The sequence below is a fragment of the Eufriesea mexicana genome, unplaced genomic scaffold, assembly GCF_001483705.2.
Source record: "Eufriesea mexicana isolate 0111107269 unplaced genomic scaffold, ASM148370v2 scaffold5020, whole genome shotgun sequence".
In the NCBI taxonomy this organism is placed as follows: Eukaryota; Metazoa; Arthropoda; class Insecta; order Hymenoptera; family Apidae; genus Eufriesea; species Eufriesea mexicana.
The window spans coordinates 163,258-183,056 of NW_016912977.1; the positions used below are offsets into that span (position 1 = coordinate 163,258).

At 38.1% G+C, this 19,799-nt stretch overlaps 1 protein-coding gene across 1 annotated transcript in view; it reads left to right on the forward strand.

The window, feature by feature from the left end:
* LOC108551847 (adenylate cyclase type 6) overlaps positions 1-19,799 on the forward strand; it is a 92,465-nt gene that overhangs the window by 70,412 nt on the left and 2,254 nt on the right. The window contains exons 8-20 of the mRNA XM_017906175.1: positions 6,284-6,405; positions 7,659-7,751; positions 8,604-8,750; positions 10,388-10,546; positions 11,843-12,091; positions 12,388-12,547; positions 12,802-12,899; positions 13,232-13,316; positions 15,377-15,493; positions 16,647-16,778; positions 17,380-17,618; positions 18,631-18,769; positions 19,534-19,753. Coding sequence (XP_017761664.1) covers positions 6,284-6,405; positions 7,659-7,751; positions 8,604-8,750; positions 10,388-10,546; positions 11,843-12,091; positions 12,388-12,547; positions 12,802-12,899; positions 13,232-13,316; positions 15,377-15,493; positions 16,647-16,778; positions 17,380-17,618; positions 18,631-18,769; positions 19,534-19,753 — 1,960 coding nt within the window. The remainder of the gene's footprint in view (positions 1-6,283; positions 6,406-7,658; positions 7,752-8,603; positions 8,751-10,387; positions 10,547-11,842; positions 12,092-12,387; positions 12,548-12,801; positions 12,900-13,231; positions 13,317-15,376; positions 15,494-16,646; positions 16,779-17,379; positions 17,619-18,630; positions 18,770-19,533; positions 19,754-19,799) is intronic.

Below are 19,799 nucleotides of genomic sequence, written 5' to 3' on the forward strand. Positions count from 1 at the left end.
ACACTAGATTACAGGAGATCTAGAAAACTAATTATAGATTCATATTCCAATGTCACTGCCCTAATCAACGATAACGTCTGACACTTCTCGAAAATTAGTATAAAAATTGCAGACACGTGAACCTAAATGGTAGTCTTAATTCAACCAGAACATTGGTTCAATAGATGAAGAGTGGATATCAATTTTATCATCGATTTTGAGAAATATTTTCAGCCCCTGTGTTACGAGGTTGAAGATACAGGTCTGCTGGAAAGGTTCACTATCTACCAGCAGGTCTTAAAGAAAATGTACTTTACTCCTTTCTTCCTCGGTCACCATTCATCGCATCCTAGCTTAGGTGCAAGCTAGAACTGTCTCGTTCCATTGACACGTTGTCCTATCTCATCATCCAACCGAATTCACTGTCTCGAAAGTAACCAGGTCACTCGACACACTGATCGCTCGCGACAGTATCCGACTTGTAAGAAAGAAGGTGCACCCTTATCTCTTACTTTCAAAAGTACTTGCAAAACTGTGTTTCGGGATGAAAGGATCAGCTTTTATCACACCATCATTAGGATTGTTTGCCCTATCGTCTGTCACCCAAGCTCTGAGTAACTTGATGACAGTAAATGGACATCGATGGCTAGTTAATCATCCGATATTATTCCAGACCTGGTAAATGATTTTAATTCCATAAATAATACTCGGAAAACTGTATTTCAGTATGAAAAGACTAGCTTTTATCACACCATCGTCAGAATTTGTGCTCTATCGTCTGTCACACAAGCTCTGAGTAGCCTGATGACAGTGGATTGGTTCCAAAAATATTCGTAAAACTGTATTTCGGTATGAAAAAGACCAGCTTTTATCACACCACCGTCAGTATTGTTTAATCTATCGTTTATCACCCAAGCTCTGAGCAGCCTGATGATAGTAAATGGACATCGATGGCTAGTTCATCATCCTATATTATCCCAGCCCTGGTAAATGATCTTTCGATAACATTCATGTCCAACGAAGTTCGTCAAACTTCGTTTTCTTCTCGTAACACGCCATCGCTATCTAGATGCCAAGGGCTGTCTAATGCACTGCTCTTAGCGTGTCTGATAAACCTTAGGGATAACTGATAAGCTTCGGATTCCACTGAAACGCCGCACTGTCCATTACCGTTCACGCTGGATCATATGCGACCCTGTTGCCACTCACTGGGACACGACCATGGTTAATGCATAATCCCTAACCCCAGAATCCTAATGCCACTCCCACTTTTCTCGATCCAGACAGACGTAACGCAGGATGGACGACAGGGACAGGATGAAGGTGAGACCGACGAATTAGAAAATCAATTCCTCCTGTTTTCGCGAACAGAATTGCATTACACTCTCATTAACGAAATGAAATTTTGTTCACTTGCGATGCAGTTCCATCGGGATTAAATTAAAGCCTCGAACCGGTGAAAGCTTTTCAATGCTGTCAGCTAGAGAAAATAATAACATCGGACCGTTTATCTCGTTCGAGTAGAGAGTTAATTAGGATATTTATTATTTCTCTTTTTCACAGCGATATTATAGGACCGTTTGCAAAACAATCTCAATGGAAGCTCATCTCAATGCAGTTGAAATATTATAATTGATTAAAATACAGATTCGCTTAATTGTTGTCTCTTTCTGAACTTTCAAATCATTCTGTTTTTATTTCGTTATATCGTTGTATCCACAGCAGCCAATTTGCACTCGTTTGCAAGTGTTCGTGAAAACTGTGCACAACTATTATACTCACACATCTACATTGCAATAAATTAACATTCTTTTATTGGGTGGTCAGCAACTGTGATCTTTGAATTATGAAGTTCACAAGAAGTCCTAGACTTTCATAATTATGACGATTCTTGTAAAATGTTTATTCTTAAACTTTCTTTAGCTAATCATCCAAATTATTTGCTAACAGAAGATAAGAATGAATCATCGACATCTAATCAAGGAAAAATTAATCTTCCTCTGGAGCTTATCTCAAAATTCTCAGTCTAAATCCTCAGTCTTACTCAGAAATACCCATACTCATTTTTGACAGCAGTGTTTGAGTTGGTCAAATGCAATGTGCTGAGAAGATAAGTTTAGTTTATATGAAAATCAAATAAGAATTGGAAGTTTAGGCGAACTGCTAACCCTCTTGATACTCTCCCACGAATCGTTATTATATTAATAGTTATTAGTAGAATACTAGTAAAATATTAGTAGTTATTTGTAGAATATGAGTAAAATATTAGTAGTTATTAGTAGAATAGTAGTAAAATATTATTAGTTATTAGTAGAATAATTATTACTAGTAATTATTAGTAGAATAATTATTACTAGTAATTATTAGTGGAATAATTAATAGAATAATAAATTTAGTAAAAAATTAGTAGTTTATCTATTACCTATTTTATCTACTTTTACAATACAATCTCCAAATATTTATAATTGATTACTTCTCTTATATTCTTCTTAAGAAAGAATATCTCTTTCCTGATGAAAACTTGATAACAAAGAATTTAAAAAAAAGATGTAATAAAAATAAAAAATTTTTTCACGACCTAAGTCTAGTTTAACACTTTTATCTTCACCTCCTGATCTATCTCTTCGTCCACGGATTATCTTCTGTTTCCAATGGAGACTGTGCGATATTTAGAATTCGTCGTTATCACCTAACTTTGGTTTCACTTGTTACACGGCAGATGCGCTACATGTCACGGAATCTGAAATTACAGCGACGCTTTTGCAGGCTAATTTTACGCTAGATAAATCGATCTGATCCTGACACGACAGGTTGCACGCACCTGCGTCACGTGCGATCTCAGAGACGTTCGTGATCAGGTGATACAGGCGCTAGTTACAGACTGCCATTTGTTATTGGAAGTCACGTAACACTACGCTTGATTTGATTGTGATGAAGTGTTGATTAGTTTCTCCGCGGTTGCCTTGGCATATTGAACCTTGTGGCTTTCAACAGCGTATCGTCTGGTCGATATCGCGAGACATTTAAAGATCCAACAGAGAAATTTTACTTATAGTTGATCTATTTATTCAGCAATGTCTACTATATCATTATACGAACTGGTCATAGGCCATAATAATTGACTCTGATTTCCGAATTTTAAAAAATTTTAAATATTTAAATTGTAGTGAAGATCGGATTAATAAGTCGAAAGAGATTTTTGATTCTGATTATATTCTATATTTCTTGGCGGTACAAAATATACGGAGGCTCGAAGCCATCTATGATGCGCGGTGCAGACGGTGGACTGTCAAAAGTGTGTCGTCGAATCCTTCAACTAGGTTTTCATAGGCCCTATGACAACCCATTGTGTCACTCAAAGATAGATCTCGATGAAGGGTGACGTCATCCAAATAAAGGTTCCTCTCACAAAATCGTGGTATTTAAAATTAATTTTTGCCTTTTATTTTATGGATTTGGCAAATGTGCAGCTCACCCTAATACCAAGGTATTTTACCTTGCACTGTAATCTAATTATGAAAAATTGTACAACGAAGAAGTATCTAATTTTATTTCACCACTGTGATAAAATTGGATAAAAATTTTAGAAATTCTTCAAATTTTGTGCATATTCAGATATGTTACATACGATTATCTTTACGTGGTAAATATAGCATATAATCGTGAGATTTGGCATGAAGAACTGGGGACGAGTTAAACTCATTGTTGTAGTGCAAAGGAAAGGTTAATTAATTTTCATAATTGGAAAAATTTGAGTTCCAAAGAGTAGGGATAGAAAATAATAAAAATTGACTTTTCTCTATATTTATATAGCAAACAGAAACTACCTATACTTATGTATATCCTGTAAGATATCTCTAAATGGAATTTGAAAAATTTCAAGTAATAAATTTTCATGGAATAAATTAGGACTTGACCATGGTAATTAAAAATTGACACAATTTAGAACTAACGAATATTTTCTGAAAAGACAAGTATAGTATAGTAATTAATACTATGTATGATATTCATCACTCGATATGAGATATAAAATAATTACTGAAATACAATTAATATAGAATAAAATCAGAATTTTTCTACATATTTCGTTCCACGAGTTTAAATATCTCTTAAAATCTCGGCCTTTTAATTTCCTGCAAAAATATTCTTTCACGAACGTCTAATATTTTGTTGCGAGGCCAAAATTAAAGAAAGTACCGACAACGTTACAATTTTATCAGCACATCAAAGCTTTAGAGCATCGTATCGAACGACGAAATAGAATTGCATACCACGGAATCATAAATTCAATCGGTACATGCAAAATTCATGCGAACTGGCGGTCTTGAAATAAAGAAACAGGGAAAATAAGCAGTTAAAACCACCAACGATCACGCAGCTCGTTCGTTTAAGCAAGAAATGGTCTGCTAGCCACATGTTGCTATGGTAAAATTTATAGGAGTATTGTTCCGTGGAATATCAATCGTGAATTAACCGACTGTCGTAATAAAGATTGCCTACGAAACTATTAATCCGAACTAAATCCAACGAAACTTGGTTTTTCGGAAAATACTGAATTTTCCTATTGTAAAAATTCGTGTTATTTTGCACTGTTTATTTACTCGTAAATTGGTATTCGACTTATTCGAGGTAAAATACCATAAACAGAGTCCTATGTTTATTTCAGAAAATTGGAAATTATTGAAATAAAATACTCCAAAATTTATCGAATGGAAAATTAAAAAATAAAAACTTTGTCGTTTGGAAAGTGGAAAATTAAATATAAAATTGAGATGGAACAGAATTGGGAAAATTAAATTATAATTATAGAAAATTAAATTATAGAATTGGAAGATGTAATCAACTGCTGTTATTAAAATTAAAAAACTTTAAATTAAAAAATAAAAAATTTGTCGTTTGGAAAGTGGAAAATTAAATATAAAATTGAGATGGAACAGAATTGGGAAAATTAAATTATATTATAATTATAGAAAATTAAATTATAGAATTGGAAGGTTCAATCAACTGCTGTTATTAGTCCAAGGATTTTAACAACATGTATTTAAGCAAATGACGTCTTGACTGCATGGACTTATCACTCCACCGCAAATTTCCGGTGTAACATGCTTAATGAACCAGCAAATAGAAATACCAATGGGAATTCGGCAAGTGTTGCCTGCTAATACTGGTAGATCCAATTGCCAAAGGAGCTACACTCTGCACACCAATCAAATTACAATACTGAATTCTCGAAATCGAAATTCATTACATTAGAACCTCCACTACAATTTTAAAAAGCTAAACATTCACCAAACCTCAAAATCAACCTCTCAAAATTCAGTAATTAATCAAAAAAGACAATATTCCAAAAAATCAAACCTAAAATATAATATTGGAATTTTGTCCATTTTTACCTTTGGTTACCATGATGACACATGGTATATCTAACATTTAATACATTATGCGCGATTTTATATAATATATCATCAAAATATGTAGAACAGTAATAGAACAAATTAAATAGTAATCATGAATGATAGATGTTACCACTATCTCACGTGTTACACTCTGATCGATGATTACACATCAGTACTAACCAATCATTCATTTCGAATCGTGCCTCTAAGGTGCATATCCTGCATAAAATCAATTATCCAGCATACAAAAATTAATACAAATATTCAAGTGTAAAACTAAAACAATCCAATCCATTCATTTATTTGTATATGTGCAATTAATATTGAGAAACATTTATAATATATTGTTCATCTAATTCATTCAAAAACCACGCGTTATTTCTTGACTTTATCAACCTTATTCCAAGAAAATGGCATATGGTATATTTAACCCTTTGCACTCGATAGGCGCCCTTCAGTCGCCATTTGATAAAATTTCGAAGCTCGATATCCATAAATATGTCAAATTTCAGATAACGTAACGGTGTGCGAGGTATCGAAATCAAATAATTTTACATGTTAATTATCATGCGATTTCTTATTCCTGCTCAGAAAAATATCGTCAGCTTTGTAACAGAAAATCTTCGAACTCCTATCCTTCTTTGGCCAAAATTCGTCGAGTGCAATGGGATAACATTTTTCAAATGCATAGAAATTTATGACCAAATATGGCAGTGGTAAGTATGATAATAAGGAACGATTCAAAGTTCCGCGATTGCGAAGGATATTTCTACGAAGCATACGACACGAAAAATCGCGAATTTGGTGCAATACGAGCAAGCTGCATTTCCCATGCTTTCTCCTCTCCAAATATCTACGTTCAGGCTGTACACAATAGGCAACGACAAATTCTCTGTGAATTTTTTCAGGAACGACTTCTATTGAGCGTGCTACCGCGCCATGTAGCTATGGAAATGAAAGCCGACATCGCAGGGAAGCCGAAGGATACCATGTTTCACAAAATTTACATCCAGAGGCACGAAAACGTTAGGTAAGCATTGCCTGAAAAATGGAAATCGAGTCTCCTCCACTTCCTTCCTTTCGTTGTGAAGGAAGGCTGATCATTAACTATTTCCGCATATATTTTAATAATTCGATATTTTTAAATTCGAATATTTTCAAAATTCATATACGAAGAGAATTTCAAATTTGTAGCTTTTAGGAAGTCGATATTTAATCGAAGTTTACTTAAATATTATTTTTATTTGGACCCAGGAAGAGTCCTGCAAGCGCATTTCACTTTTAAATCAATTAAATTAAATTCAATTAATTTAATTTACTCTTTCGCGAAAAAATAAGCTTATGGATAGAATGAAGATGGACTGATAATAAAGCAATTGAATTAAAAATTCACCAAATTCGAAGCGAAAAGATTTGTAAAGACCAAACTCCTCTGCGATATTTAGACTACTATACAGACTATATGCCATCTTCGACGAATTAAATAATTTACTGGACTCGGTCGAATCAATTGTGTTTAATTATTCACACTATTAAATTCACCTATACATACCAAACATAAAAAGAGACCGCAAAAGTTAATATATACTTATCTTGAATAATCAAGAACATACTGTATTTTCAAAATTTGTATACGAAGAGCGTTTTAGATTTGTAGTTTTCATGAAAAGGTTTTGATATATTCGTTAGCTCTTCGGAGCCAGGTAATCGAAGTTTGTTTAAATATAATTTTTATTTGGACCCAGGAGACAAGCACATTTCACTTTTAAATCAATTAAATTGAATTCAATTAACTTGATTCCCTCTTGCGCGAAAAATAAGCTTAATAAAAATGGACGGACGATGAAACAATTGAATTAAAAATTCACCGAATTCAAAGCGAAAAGATCTGTAAAGATCAAACTCCTGTACGATATTTAGACTACTATATGTCATCTTCGACGAGTTAAATAATTTACTGGACTCGGTCGAATCAATTGTATTTAATTATTTACAGTATTAAACTCACGTACATATTAAACATAAAAAGAGAACACGAAAGTTAATAGATACCTATCTTGAATAATCGAGAATATACAGCATACTCCATCAATCAAACTGCTAGATACCTGAGCTCCATTATGTATCAAGCTCATATACATACATGTCAGACATATGTGTAACACGTATATACTACTCGAGGCTCGTTAAGTCGTGTGACATGCTACTAACGAATTTCAATTAATATCGTGACATAATTACGACCATGACCAGGAAGAGTACACCTGACTAACCGTTTTCTAGCATCCTATTCGCTGACATATGTGGATTCACATCGTTATCGGATCAGTGCACTGCTGAGGAGGTGGTCAGACTGCTGAATAAATTATTTGCCTGGTTAGTATCATGACTATTTCTTCCCTGTATATTTATTTTTATTTGCGTTCTTTGCAATCTTCCATAAAATCTCTTAGCGATGTTTTGTGTATACTGTAGGAAAAGAATAAAGCCCTAAAAGAATGTCAAGAGTGTTTGAGCTTAGAACGAAAGTGACTGCGTGCAAGAGAATCGAATGTAAGGGATGTTTATGACAGAGCCGAATGCAAGTAAAGAATGAAAGCCTAGGAATGCGTCTGAGTGTTTAAGATACCTGACCCACCTATTGAGAAAGAGAACGTGAGTATGAAAGAAGACAGAGTGCAAGATTTAACACGTTAAGTGCCACGCTGGTCCCCAGTCACCGGCGCTAGACTCTCCGTTCAGGCCCGACCGGCCCTCAGGGACCGGCTCAAACTAGAACCAAACGGTGCTAACTTATGATGTTAAATTATTCGCCATCTTTGGATCTAACGTTTGGGAATTCCTGTTATAACAATTGGTGTAATTGGTGTAAATCTCCGAGTAAATCTCCGAGTTTTATGGACACTTTGTCCGCCGCCGGTGGCCCACTTGACGGCCAATTCTGGGCCTGAATGGAACGGCAAGCAAAACGAGTTGGGCACTTAACCTGTTAAATAAGAGTGCAAGAACGCGGAAGAGTCAGTGTATGTTTTAGAGCCAGTCATAGAATTTTTCGAGAGATAGCGTATGAGAGTCAGCCGAGAGTTATTAGCGCTTAGAATAAGTTTTAGTTTAAAATAAATCATTTTTGTATTTACTTCACTGCTTATTCTGTTGCCTACTCAACATTCCTACGATATTTAAAGTCTCTATTTAAAATAAATTTTAAAAATTCTTTCATCGCTATAGTTTCGACACGTTGGCAGCGGAACATCATTGTTTGCGAATCAAACTGCTCGGAGATTGCTACTATTGCGTGTCTGGGCTTCCGGAACCGAGGCCAGATCATGCTCGTTGTTGCGTGGAAATGGGTTTGGACATGATTAGTGCCATTACGTGAGTATTCTGTGCTACTAATTACCAATAGGTTGGATTTTTTTACCAGTTTGCGGCAACTCGATGCGAATCTCGGTTTAATTCAGCGCGTTCGCTGCATGAGTTTCAAATTCCAATCGATATATACTTTTACGATATGCATGTTACCACCGAATCAGATACAGAATGCAAAATGAATAATAAAAGATTCAGAAAAACCTTGGCAAAATTGATAAAGCAAAAGTATGATGAAATAAAGTTTCGTAATACACTGGACGAGTTATATGACTTTCTACCAAATTTACATGTAAATTATACGCACGAAAAAGGAAAAATTGGTCGGCATAAAGAAGAGCAAACAACGTGGTAATTAGATTTTTTCAATTTTTTTATTAAACTATGCTCCTTTTTGCACCGAGCACCTTTCGTTCCGTACGTCTTTTTGTACGACGTATAATTTGCAAATGCGATACACTTTGTGTAAAAATTTTCTACCAACGTATAATATAAGAAATAATATTTAATTAACAGAGAATTATTTACCGAAGAAAGAAAAGAGGAATGAAAGACGATCATAATTAAAAAATAGTAGCTTAAAGAAAATAAAAATTCCTTCATAAAACGCCTTGTACATTTTCAGCTATATAACTTCATAGAACAGTTCATTTATGGTTATTTATAGTAAATGTTGCGTACTTTGTAAGATTTCCCTTTTAAAAATTGAGACTCCATTTTGACATATGTAAATTGGTGTTATACAATTCCCGAAGGTAAGTATGTCGTTTCCGCAAGTACCACTCCGAATGTCGTATTATTCTCAAAGGAAATCATCTCTTTGACGAGACTTGGCGTTTTACAGTCGCAGACCCATAACGAGAATCTCTGTCTCAGGAGTCTACGGTCTGCTTTGACTCGTTTACTTTGTTTCCGGTTCTTAGAACACTTTCCCTAACCTCTTCCTGCGCCGCCATTTCCTATGGGAAGCGACGGAAGCGCCACGGAGCGACGATTCCGTGAAATACAAACCGTTCGTATACTTTGAAACGCCTCGTAGTCACGGAACTAGCCACGAAACCAGAAAATTGACCAACGTTACAATGAAATTAATTGCACCGTAATTTTTTCTTAGTTTCAACACGTGTAAAATCTTTTTTGGCTCTCTGCATACTGCAATTTTTCGCTGAAACACTTTTTCGAAGAAAAATTAATGAACGTACATATTCTCAACTCGCAACTTTTATTAGAGGAAACTAAATGAAATTAAATACGCAAAAATTAAATATCCTCTAGAATAATATATTATTATATCACAAGAATGATGGGTGAAAGATTATGAAAGACAACTAGCATATTATTTTGCTTCTCTCCAATCCGCGAGGAAGATTTAATTTGCATACGTTGGAGGGAATTTTGAATAATTTAAACGGGAATTTTTAAATTCTTAATATATACAAATACAACGATTACTCGACATTCAGTGAATCCCTTTCATTGATAAAAACAAGTTCAAGACATAGGTAGTTGAACAGAAGATAAAGCGTGGAGGGTTCGTTTTTCCATTGTTGGGTCATATATCCCCTCCGACTTGCACGATAATATCTTTCATCAAAGTATAATCGCGATCATCGCTCCCCGGATAATCGATTCTACTTTCACAGCCTCTATCGAGAGGTCGGTGCCGTGAACGTGAACATGAGAGTGGGAATACACACTGGCCGGGTTCATTGCGGGGTCCTCGGCCTGAGGAAGTGGCAATTCGACGTCTGGAGTAATGACGTCACCCTAGCAAACTACATGGAAAGTGGTGGAATACCAGGGTAAGTTTTCCCCGTTTTTCTTTTCCCTTCCGGAAGGAAATTTCCAAGTGGTACTCTGCACTAGAGCGAGCACTGAGACAAAAAATGAGACTCCGACATTCCACGAGACGCATATATTTTTACTCCATCTTTTCCATTCCGTTCCGTGAAAATTTCTGCAAATTTCCGAAATTCAATTCCGCTAGGAAATTCGGATTTACAAAATGAACGCAAAGCTCGAGGAGTCGTTTCGAGGGAAATAACAGGGAAGTATTTTATTTTTAAGGATTTCGAGTTCTTTATGCGTAGTTTCATTTTACCACAAAATCATTACGAAATTCCATACCTGCAAGATATTCTATCTCAGCGAGCTAGAATTACCAGTTACGTTCCACTGCTTGTTTATTCGTTTTCATTGCTAAACGCAAACTCATCCTTCCGGCTGTGTGTTTTTAAAAAAAATATACTCGTGATTAACGTTAATTAGAAACTCGACTGATATAAGTGCGCAATAATCGAGATTTGGAATTGAGTAATATAATTTTTTGTGAGATCACGTCTTGAGTATGGTCTCCTAATTTTATTAAATATAAAATTAGCATAAAAAGAATTCAATATAAATTTCTGAGATTTGCGGCTTATAAATCCGGGCACAGAATAGACTTTAGCGATAACGATTATGAACCAATCTTAACCACTTGCGCTGGAACGTGCCACGCACGTCGTCGTGCTTTTGTCGCAGAATCGCTAACGACGTGGTGTACACGTCGTCAGGCAATTGTCATAGAGACACTGGACCGTTCTGGTACACGCGTTTGTGAATTTCTTGCCAACGCAAGACTAAACCTGAAATCTCTTGAAGCTCGTAGGACGATTTTTCCATCTACTATTCTAATTTAAATTAATCAATGGCGTCATTAACTGTTTTGAGTTACTTTTCTCTATCAACTTTTATTCGCCTGCTATATCACTGAGGTCATTGCGATCATTCCTGCCTTGCAAATATACTTCCAGATACGCCAATATCGACCCTGTATACCGTATTTGCGAACTTGTAGAAAGGACCAGTTTCGAGCTAGATTTCTTCACTGGATTGGTCAATTCTTTTCATAAACCATTATCTAAATATGTCTAATTTATACTGTCACTTCTTCGTTAGTATATGATATGTAACATTTTTAAAAGGTAATGTCCTCTGTATAGAACTTGTTAAATCTACAAATGTACACTAATAGGGCTACCTGTTAATTATATATATAAATAAATAAATAATTAATTCGATACAATTCGAATAATTCTGTGTCAATTTTTCTGTAGACGAGTACATATTACAAAGGAGACCCTAGACTGTCTCGATGGCTTTTACGAGGTGGAAGAGGGTCATGGGGGTGAGAGGAACGCATACCTGAAGGAACACAATATCAAAACGTACCTAATCGTCCCTGGAGATACATTTAAGGGTAACTTACCCTCTTCTGGACTAAGGAAGGGTTTGCCAGCAAATGGGAACGTGTCCAAAGAGATGAGGGTGATGGGCCATGGGTCTCAGCATGGGAAACAGGCTAAGTAATTCAATATTCTTTTTATTTTTCCTCTCCTGCTCTTCTCTTCTTCACAATATTAGGTGAAATTGAATTCGCAGGATTTTTAATCTTGAACTTGGGAACAGGAATTTTTAAAAATTAAAACAGTAATTCATCAGGTACCAAGATTTAGAATTCTAAATTACGTGGACCACTGGTTTAGATATTTTAATAAAAATTACAGATTTTGATGGAATTAAGGAAAGCTTGATTTTATATTTTCGAAATGAATTTTCTTTCATGTCGAACTCTTTGCATCGATTACTGATTCTGTAATAGATTAGGCTTCGGAGAGACGACAGAGACGAAGAAGGATCCTGAGGATGAGGTGAACGAGTACCTGATGAGGGCGATCGATGCCAGAAGTATAGATCGATTAAGAGCAGAATATTGCACTCCTTTTATTTTAACTTTTCGTCTGCCTAATGTCGAAGAAAAGGTAAATCCAGATTCAGTTACATTACTTTGGAAATATCATTTTTAATCGATATAACAAATTTATTTAATTTTCTTCTGTCTGCAATTTTCTTTTCCTTCGCTTCAATTCGTTTTATTTTCTTTCTCAAATTTTCATCAACATCGATTATTTGTTTCTCTAAATCCATATCGTTGAAATCTCTTTTGTATTTATCCTGTCATGCAAATAGAACCGTGGCAAAAATTTAAATCGTATTTTTTGACCATCTGTTACAGTATTCACGCGAAAGGGACAGAATGCTTTCGGCGTATTTCATCTGCTCCGGTTTCGTGTACATGGTGGTCGTGATTGCCATAGCGATCACTCTGCATGGGTAAACAAAACATTTTAGATAAATCATGTATTTTTGCTAAGTCATTGTTTTCCTTCCTTTCAGTGCAATTTTCTCATTCTGTCAATTAAATCAATTTTTGCTAACTCGCAGTTTACTCTGCATATTGATCCAATTGTTCTTCCCAAAATTTCAAGCAATTTAAATAGAACCCTGCCTAATATTAAGATCTCTCACTTTTGGAAAGCTTATTAAAGATATAATTAAAATCGTCAATTTTTCTGAAATTTTCCCCGAGAATATAAAATTAAAAATGCCCCGAATTATGGGACTGAAATTAAAGAGAAATATGCAAATTGGAAATTATTTTTCAGGAGCAGATACTTTTACACGTGCGTAACAGTGAGCACACTGCTAATCGCGATAATCAATGGGATTTTATTAGCAGAGAAGAACGAGGTGAGTTTGTTTCACTGTTGATAGCTAGATATACCAATATCATGTATCATAAACAACTTCTCCATTATTACGAGTGACTGCAGCAAACCACTGCTGCCAATTTACTGTATACTACAGGTAAATACAGTTACTCCACCGCGAATGTGGCATTCGCTATCGATAGCTTCAGCCAACAACTACTGTACTTCTGACATATTTGCTATTGACAACTCTCTTTATACCTCGGGTACTAATAATCGTTCCAGAAAATCTACATATTAGATACTACGATATTTCGTCGATATATTCTTATCCTCGATGTTCATTTCCAATGCGATTATTATACCAACCAAATGCAAACTCTTATCCAACAAACTTCTTCGGAAGAAGATAATACTGTATTTCGAAAGCGGTAACTTAAGCATGACTAAGCAATAACTTTCCAGTATTCGACTGTATATATGCACGAAATCGTTGCAGCATAGTATGCACTTTTCGAGCAGCTATTGCCGTAGCGAAAGGATTAATCAAGCGAATTTCGTGTATTGCGAGCATCTCCAACGCGACCGAATCGATCCGGGAGACTCTTTGGAATCTTGCCACTTCCTCTTAACCTTGAATCCGTGGCGAGATTCCAGGTCAATGCTGAGACCATCGATTGTCTCCGACAAGCATCACTGTCAATGGCATCACTCGTGTCGCTTGTCCAAAACAGACTGCCAAAAGTAGGATTGAAACAGAAAGAAAGATAAAATATTATAATAAGATTAATCCTATGCTGACAGAGATCTGAGCGTATAATAAACAATGGCTCCTCTTTAACACGTTAACACGTTAAGTGCTCAGCTAGTTTTGCTTGCTGTTCCGTTCAGGCCCAGACTCGGCCGTCAAGTGGGCCACCGGCGGTGAGCGAAGTGTTCATAAAACTCGGAGATACTGTACCAATTGTTATAACAGGAATTCCCAAATGTTAGGTCCAAAGATGGCGAAGAATTTGACACCAAAAGTTAGAACCTTCTGGTCCTAGTCTGGGCCGTTTCCTGAGGACCAACCAGGCCCGAACGGAAAGTGTAACGCCGATCCTTGGGGGCCGGCGTGGCACTTAACGTGTTAAATGCCACATCGGTCCCTAGGGACCGGCGCTAAGCTTGCTAGGTTTTCCGTTCAGGCCACGGCGGGCCGTACGGCCCGGAAGGGCCCGCATCATGGCCCCCATGACCGACCACAGACTTTAGGTCACTATTACACAACCGCGCGTGTCGGTCTTTGCGCACTGATTGTGAGACTAAATATTTTGCTTAGGCGATATCGGTTCTTATTCAGTCAAAGTTTAAGAAAAAGAATGCAATATTTTAAAAAAACTTAATGTAATATATTAAAACAGGATAAACAAAGGTGTCTCTACGTCGGTGGCCCACTTAATGGCCGAGTCTGGGTCTGAACGGAACAGCAACCAAGTGAGTTTGGCACTTAACGTGTTAACGTCTTAAACGCTATACCGATTTTACGTGTGGTTCTGTTCACATCACATTTAGCCGTCATGCGGACCCTATCGAACCGTACGGACCGGCGAGGCCCGAACGGAAAGTCTAGCGTCGGTCCCTAGGGAGCGGCATGGCGTTTAACGTGTTAATAGCAAATCAGATTTATTTAACTAAAATATTGAACTAGGTTTCTCTCAACTCTAACTCTCAAACACACGATTCTACTCCTTTCACAACATCTCGACTACACGCAATCTCTCTTCCTTGATCACTCATTTCCCGCGCGACCTCACCCTAGGTGAGGACAGGTACTTCAGACACTTGGACACATTCCTAGACTTGGACACGTTTATTGCTTGCACTCGACCCAGTCATAAATATCTCATTCATGCAATTCTTGCACGTGGTCATCCGTCCGTCCGCATGCACTCTAGATGATACCCTAAACACCTAAGCCGAACCCGATACCGCCCTTAATACTGTTTCCTTTGTTAGAGTCCTACCCAGCTCACAATATCACGATATATTTAAAGGAAAAATTAGAAACTCGATTTTGCAATGGGACGAAAGACTTAGTTCTGATTTCTATTTCCTCAGAAAGTGCCGCAGTGTCTCCGGGATTTCGCTGTGCACGTGTTCGAGAATCGTGGAGTAGCACAGGCCCTGGCCACTTGCGTCGTGTTTCTGACCTTTGCCACAGCTCTGTCGCCGTTGGTAAGCTGACAACATAGTACTACATATTACCAATAACAAGTAGCAACACCTTATTCGTTATATTTTATCAGGCCATGAATTCCAAACACTATACTTTTCGCGTCGCGCATGCTAGGTGGATACCCGTTGCTTATTATTCACACAGTGCACTATCGAATCCTCGTTCCTCGACCATGGTTCCTTGTTCCTCGAAACTGGACACTGATCTCGCAGAAGGCATTGTTATCTCGCAATTCACGAGAATATTCATCAATTATCGATAAACGGAAGACAAGGGACAACTAGTCTCGCTTATCATTCATCATGATGCATCTATACATGCATCAAACCGACTGTCTTCTTCAGCAGTATGAATACTGCTTGGGTATCGAACGAATCCGTGACAAGTCCTGAACAAGTTCCGATCTTACTCTAAACTAGGTGCAAACGAATTGCAAATGTCCTGAATGGGCGCTGAACGACATCGATATTAGTCTCATCTAGTCCCACACTAGCTCCAACCGAATCCCAAACTAGACCTGAACAAGTTTCGAATCAGTTTCGAACTGGTCCCGAACGAGTTCCAAACGAATTTGAAATCGAAGTCAAGACAACGAGAATTGACACACTAACGGCTAAGTGTTAATCTATCCCCGATAAAAAGGAAGAAATCATGAACCAATTACCACCGCTAGGCACTGTCAAACGGAAAAGCTATAAATTTGGATGTCAACTCTAAGCGGCGGATTTAGTTCCAAACAATTTCAGAACCAGTTCTAAACTAGTCCTACATTTGTTCTAGACGAGTTCCAAATGAATCCCAAATTAAACCCGAATAAGTTCCCAATGAATTACGAACTAGTTTCATACAAGAATATCGCACGAACCAGCGCAGGTATACCGGTCTTCGTTAGCATACAGAAGTTTAGCAATGGTGTATATATTATCGGTAATTTCTATCGGAACTTTAGTCTGACAATGACTCGGTTTGGTCTTGTCTCATTATTCCTCGTTTCCCGAGATTTCCTCCGGGGCATACCAACGATAAACTTGGTCTGTAGCTTTGGGACACCCTGTCATCGCAATCATCAACGAACTTTTGCAAACAGCGATCGATGTATCGTCTTGGAGAACACCGTGATCAAGCTTGGTCCGCTTTTTTCTCTGCTTCCAGCTGACGCTCGAGAGTGGACGCGTGTGTGGGAACAGCACGTTTCTGTTGGTCGAGTGGCCGAATAATTCCAGCGTGGTGTTCCAGAGTATCGACACACCCGTCGATGTTTGCTATTACACCGTCTTCGCTGACGTAAGTACGGGATGATCGATTCAATCTGCCTCGCTGCGATGTTCGTTCAATTAACACGGGATTAATTCAAAATGTATGGTCTACTTGTGGATCTTATGCTGCGTTTCCAACACGCGAGGCACGTCAGAATTATTCAAATGCATCTACTACACCCCGTATAGTATCTGCGTATACTGGTAGACGAACTCGATGATCTATCGTAGATCACTGCATGACTCTATTAACCTCGTGCAACCTAGTCGCGACGAATTACAGCGCCGCCCGCTAGCTGTCGCACGGCTTGCCCGCTTAATTGTCGCACAATTTGTATACCCGAATCAGAACAGATTGGAACGGAGAATTACCAAACCTTGTCAAACCGAGTCCGAGTCGACCTATTTTCACAGCGCATACTGTGAGAACATGGCTCGATTCGGCATTTCGACTAGGTTACATGAATATTCATGACACGTTGATTTGCCTTCGTCAAAAATCTTCAATGAACCCACGGTCTCGACAAGTCACGTGCCGTGTGAAGTCTCATTGATTCGTTCACACGCGTTGGCTGCGAGCATTTTTATTTTCTTGCTCCATCAAATGCTGTTAATTTCCACGGTTACAGCTTTTCCCTGTCCTGGTGATGCTAGTCATGATAACCTGTGCCGTCTACCAAATTTTAACGTCGGTGTTCAAAGTGGCCATATTGAGCCTGGTTGTCGCCTGCTACCTCGCTGTTAGCATATACGAAGCCATACACGAGAGGGAAGTGGAACTGACTGGAAAATGGCTAGCAGGGGTTTTAGTGGTGTTCTTCATGGCATGCCTGATCGCGCATTCTCAACACACGGAAGCTACTTACAGGTGACAGATTTTCCTCGATAAGTATTAAAAACGATAACCTACTGGAGATAAGTGTGTCGAGATAAAGTAATTGTTCTTTGTTTTCTTCTTATTTGGAAGATATTAACCCTTTGCGGTCGAGCGCCACATATATGTGTTCGGCAAAAACAACTGATAAATGTGTTCCATGTGAACGCGTTGCTATGGCCCAGAAACACATATGCGCCCGCTGTTGCGGTCCTAGGACCGCACGTCCCAAGTTAAGTGGTGGACCGTTTTATGTCCTTATTGCCAGCGTCGCTATGAACGAAAATCGCGTTTAACACGTTCAGTACCACGTCGGTCCCCAGGGACCGACGCTAGATTTTCCGTTCAGTCCTCGCCGGTCCGTACGGCCCGATAGGGCCCACATGGCGGCTAACTGTGGCGCGAGCGAAACGGCACGTAAAACCGACGTGGTGTTTAAGACGTTAAATGAGCGGTCGTGTAATAGCAACCTAATGTCTGCGGTCGTACATGAGGGCCATCATGCGGGCCCTTCCGGGCCGTCCGGGCCTGAACGAAAAATCTAGCAAACCTAGCATCGGTCCTTAGGGACCGATGTGGCGCTTAACACGTTAAGTGTCATGCCGGTCCCCATGGACCGGCGCTAGACTTCCCATTCAGGCCCGGCCAGCCCTCAGGGACCGGCTCAGACTAGAACCAAACGGTGCTAACTTTTGGTGTTAAATTCTTCGCCATCTTTGGACTTAACATTTGGGAATTCCTGTTATAATAATTGGTGCAATATATTCGAGTTTTATGAACACTTCGCCCACCACCAGTGGCCCACTTGACGGCCGAGTTTGGGCCTGAATGGAACGGCAAGCAAAACGGGCTAGGCACTTAACGTGTTAAGTAGAAATGAGCGCTGGTAGTTTTGAATTACTATCACGGAAGCGGCTCGGGCCCACGTCCGCAAAGGGTTAAAGACATTATAAATGGAGAAACGACTACTGTTAATTAATTATTCTCGACGTACGAATACTCGTAGGCTGGATTTCCTGTGGAAACTTCAAGCAACGGAAGAGAAAGAGGAAATGGAACACCTGAAGGCCTACAACCAAAAATTGCTGGCGAACATACTTCCGGAACACGTGGCAGCTCATTTCCTGTCCACGGTCAATTCGGATGTAAGAAAATAATTAATGAATATCGTTTTTGTGGTATTGTTTTATTCGGAAACTTTGTATCGTTTTTATCAATTCGACAGTTATTTGGCATCACCGTACGTTTAGAGCAGGAAATATTTGTTTAAAACGAACCACTAGCAAATTGTGAAATATAGGCAGCTAGAGTTTTTTTATTAAACGTTTGCATGCAGCAATTAAAAAGAACCATGCAGACATGATCAATAAAAATATTGTTAATAAAACAACATGGGGCCATCGGTATTGATGGAGCACCAGTCGCAAGTGATGGACCTTGGCTCGGATGTTTTACCTGGACCGTTATATTCTCCATCTATCATTTATTTTTATTTTCGCAAAACGTTTTTAATGGAAGGTATCGAATATGCCAGAAACCAGCGAAACCTCACAAAAATTGACAACCGAAGAATTTGAACGTTCCTCCAAAAATCGGTCGAATTGCTAACTAATAAATAACAAATCATAAAAAAGTATAGTACATACGATATTTAATCAAATTTTAATTTTTTCGTAATAAAACGTATCTCGTTAAGGACAATTCGAAATTTACCTAAAAAACGAAATTAAATAACGAAAATTGGGAATTAATTTAAAAGAAAAAAACAACAATTTTACGACCTGAAACGTTGCACCGATATCCCATTAGGATAGATCTATTCGAAAATGAAGTTTCGCAATTTTCCTAATTGGATTACACCGTTTCTCCCCTTATTGTCGACGTTCTTCCATGAAATTAACGATTGCAGGAACTCTATCACGAGCAATGCGATTTCGTTTGCATAATGTTCGCCTCGATACCAAACTTTTCGGAGTTTTACGTGGAGCTCGAGGCGAATAATGAGGGCGTCGAGTGTCTTAGGCTGTTGAACGAGATCATCGCTGATTTCGACGAGCTGCTCGCCGAGGAACCATACAAATACATCGAGAAGATTAAGAGTACCGGTGCTACATACATGGCAGCATCCGGTGAGCATCAGCAGCAGCCTTTTTATGCAGTTGCCTCCTCTTCCGA